Here is a 3954-nt window from a genome sequence, read left to right on the forward strand (position 1 = left end):
TTTCGGCATACTGTCTATGAAATGTTGAAGAAATATTCGATCTCGTAATGTGAATTTGGGCCGCTGAGTTTAAACGAATCTCATGACAAATCTCATTTTTTAGTTGTGGCAGTCTTTTAGTAAATGTATGCACTTTATGTACATTAGCGTTGTCAAAAATATACGGGAAAACCAACTTGTTGGAATTTTCCTGCTACCACACCAGAATTATAGAAAATGTAAAAAATGAAGCCCATACTTTCCATTTGGATATTAATGTGCTTAACTTAGCTGATCGTCATGACTCAATAATACAAGGTTCGATAAACTGACAGTTGTCTCTCTTGTGTTGCTTCTTTGCAAATTTACTTGAAAAGGTGTAGCTTTGGTGTGAAATAGAAGTATAAGCTGTTGTGCAATATGTTTATTTGTATATGCGTATAAAGCACATTTAACAGTTGAAGACATAAATTGTTTTTAAATTGGATGTTTACATAGATCTCATAGTAGCTTTATTTTAATTTTCAGCCCTTTTGCAATTTTTGTACCGCTAAATAGCACATAAATTACGTAATTCACGTAGTTTCGTTCAATATTTCGTTTAAAATGCCTGACCCCCTGCAAATACATTAAAATTTGCAAAAGGAATTTCTTCTAATAATTGCGTACTTTGCGTAATTTTCTCCGATCATTCCTTCGAACCAGGGGATTTGATTCTTCCCCTTTCTCCGTCCTTCGTGAATGCAACCTTTTGTAAGAGAGTGTCAAACCACGGCTATCAATAATTATCTAACCTTGTATTATTGAATCATGGCTGATCATAACTGATGATGTTTAAATGCGTGTAGTAGTTTAATAGGCGACATACCACAGTGCGTCTGACACGCTTGTCATTTGTATACGTGTTGACTCCCCTTCGACTACACACAGTTGAATCATTCAGAGTCATGCCAGAAGTCATTTCGGTGTAACTAACACATATTTATTTTCACAGGCACATTCAAACCGACTCACGAGTCAGACGCACGGTGTATGCCGCCTATAACATATTCCTTCTTTAATTTCAGATATACTCACGGTTGCTTGTGTATGACTTCGCCAACGTATCTATTTGTTGGATAAAAAAATGTTCGCAGACAGCACAAATGTTTGTATACGAGAAAGAAAGAAGAAAATGCAATGGAAAAAGTAAGCAAAACGAACAACAACAAATGCAGATTAAAACATGATTGGAAAATAGTATACAAATTGCAAACGAAGAACAAAAATAAAAGCGTTTTTAGTTACAGAAACAAAAAAAAAAAAAATGCAAAGAACAAGAACTTACTGCACTGGTGAGGCGCTCGTCGATGGCGTGCTACGCTGTGGATCTTCAGGATTGCGTTGTGGACCGGTAACGGGTCGATACTCCAATAAGTTGTAAGTCTTCCAAAATAGGTACTCGCGGTAATATTTGAGACCCTCATAAAGCACAGCCATAACAAATATAGCAACCATTGAGCCAATCAAACCCATAATACTATCAAATTTCCACCAAGAGAAGAGCACAGTCTCATTATAGCCAAAGTGGAACTATAAAAAATTGCAAAAAATAGATTTTTATTAAAATTATTCTTAAACCCTAGAAGTAGTGGGCTGTAACGTTGGGAGAGGCAAAAGGCCTTGACCCCAGCCTACTTTAAGGTGCAGAGGAATACATACGTATGTAGATATGTATGCGCATACATATGTATATAAATATGTTTCTTTCTACTCACCGCCATCGACATCATATTATGCATCGCTCCCTCCATGTTCATAGCTCCGTGCTCGTGACTGTGCTGCATCGCGTGATGATCGCTTTCACCGTGGCCCATTGTATCCATCGGGCTGACAGTTGTGGTAGGCATTATCATGCCTGCATGGTCATGTGTTGTTGCAGTATCTACGGCATGGATATGATGATCTTTAGTTGAATCCAAATGCGTTAAAAAGGTTTTGAAGTACGAGTATGCCAAAAATCGATGGCGTTTAAACAAAACGATGAGGGATTAAAAAAAGAATATAACAAAATAAATCAGTAAAAATTGATGAAAATTATAAATTATAATTAAACTCAAATTTTGTATTGAACTAAAATTAAACCAGTATGCTGACCCATATGGTCGACTGGGTGAAAGTATGAAACGAATAACAATCTGAAAACACTAGAGAAGTAACGTATGTGTGAGCCTCTGTGAGTTCTCAAGTGTACACTAAAAATTGTGTACACTCTTCATTTGCGATTCGGGAAGTGTGAGAATGAGTTTTAGCTGTCAAAATTGTGTACGTTTTCACCTCCAAAAACTCACTGAATTTTATTCTAAATTACTAAATATTTCTCACAGTTACATAATCCAGCCCCAGGACGGTAGGAGGTTAAGTTTGGGATAAAGTCCCACAATGACCGGGTACACAGGCTTTAGATGCTTCCTAGTTAAAAAAAAACTTGTATTTTTTAAGAAAACAATAAACCGACTTCGATTCTCATATTCAAATTTAGGAGTACCGTTAATTTTTTCATAATCCAATGATGGGATCTAAACCAAATTAGTATGGGACAACCTGTGAGGTACAATCTTTCCGATAAAAAAAAAAAAACTGTTCAACAGTGTGGTCCAAAGTTATGCGGTAACATAAAAAAATATTTCAATCAATTGATAATTAGACACCTTACTAAGTATATCTCAACATAAGTTTTCAAAAACAAATTACAAAAAATTGTTGATTCTCACAAAATAAACCATCTCGCCACAAAGAAAAATATTTAAAAAATAGTTCTTGAAAAACTCAAATTTTTTTGAACCATCTTTTTATGGAGATTAAACAAGGATTACGATGGTATAATTTTAAATCCCTTATTTACTGGTCTTCACTATGCAAATCAACTTCAAAAAGTTCAGCTGTTAATAGCTAAGTTAACTTTAGGACAATCATGACCATCATATATATAGAAATGTTGACTGTTTCTTTAGCTTTAAAACGGCGTTAAGATGAAGTCTCTACGATGAGCAAAATCCGAGATATAACGATTTGCAGAAATACATGATTAGTCAGAATCATGAAAAAATTCAAACTTTGACAGATCATATATCTGAAGAAAAAAAAAAAATAAAAAAAAAATCGTCGAACACGTGTTAGCTTATTTCATGTATAGAACCCATAAAAAAAAATTCAAGCGAATCGGAGACATGACATAATTTTTTTACGAAATCCGTCCGACTTAAAAAAGAATGGCTCATATGCAGTTTTACATAAAGCTGTATTTTCTTATAACTCAAAATAAAAATTAAATAAATATGCAAATAAATTAAATAAAAAATAAAAGGCGCGAATAAAGTTTGAATTTTTGACGCCGCTTGTGAAATACCAATATATTAAATTTTTTCCTTTAATTCCCTAACTCACCGTGGTTGTGTATACTGTGCTGTGAATGATCCATTTTGCCACCACTGTATGCAGGTTACCAACAATTATTGTAGCAAAAACCAACCGAAGACAAAGATTTATTAATCAAGCGATTTTTTTATTCGCCACCCAACAGTTGCTTTGGCGTTCAGGAAGAAGAATGCTGCGAAATAGTTAGCTGCAAAGAAACAAAACCGATCATTTAATTTATTTCTGCATACATAACCACTATATTTAAGAATAATGATAATTTCATAAGCAAGTACTCCTAAACACAATAAACTTAAACGTTAAATAACAAGAAAAAGCAGTGAATTAAGAGGAAATAATTCTGAAAAAAGGCACAACGAAAGGCGGTTAAAGTTAAAAAATTACGATTATGCGCGTATATAAGCAGCTTAGGCAACTGATAAAGCTCTTCATTGCTGTTGCATGTAAATTGCATAATGCTTGTAAAAAACAAAACTGCAAAGAAAAAAACCATACACAACAAATCACCCGCACAACAAAAACAGTTTTTCAGCCATTAAGCACGTTGCACAACTCGCA

At 34.2% G+C, this 3954-nt stretch overlaps 1 protein-coding gene across 3 annotated transcripts in view; it reads right to left on the reverse strand.

Moving 5' to 3' along the window:
- The window catches only part of LOC118748431 (high affinity copper uptake protein 1), a 5821-nt gene extending 2217 nt beyond the window's left edge, over nt 1-3604 (reverse strand). Inside the window, exons 1-4 of one of the 3 annotated variants that reach the window (XM_036482850.1) lie at nt 3406-3603; nt 1737-1924; nt 1307-1551; nt 1057-1086 (exon numbers count right to left, since the gene is read on the reverse strand). In XM_036482850.1, the coding sequence (XP_036338743.1) occupies nt 1057-1086; nt 1307-1551; nt 1737-1924; nt 3406-3439 (497 nt within the window). In that variant the 5' untranslated portion in view covers nt 3440-3603. Of the gene's footprint in view, nt 1-1056; nt 1087-1306; nt 1552-1736; nt 1925-3405 lie in introns of all 3 variants that reach the window. The other 2 variants (XM_036482851.1, XM_036482852.1) reach the window with 2 other exon arrangements.
- Between the last annotated feature and the right edge of the window lie 350 nt (nt 3605-3954).

The sequence above is a fragment of the Rhagoletis pomonella genome, unplaced genomic scaffold (assembly GCF_013731165.1).
Source record: "Rhagoletis pomonella isolate Grant_MI unplaced genomic scaffold, Rhpom_1.0 Rhpom_scaffold_00013, whole genome shotgun sequence".
Classification (NCBI taxonomy): domain Eukaryota; kingdom Metazoa; phylum Arthropoda; class Insecta; order Diptera; family Tephritidae; genus Rhagoletis; species Rhagoletis pomonella.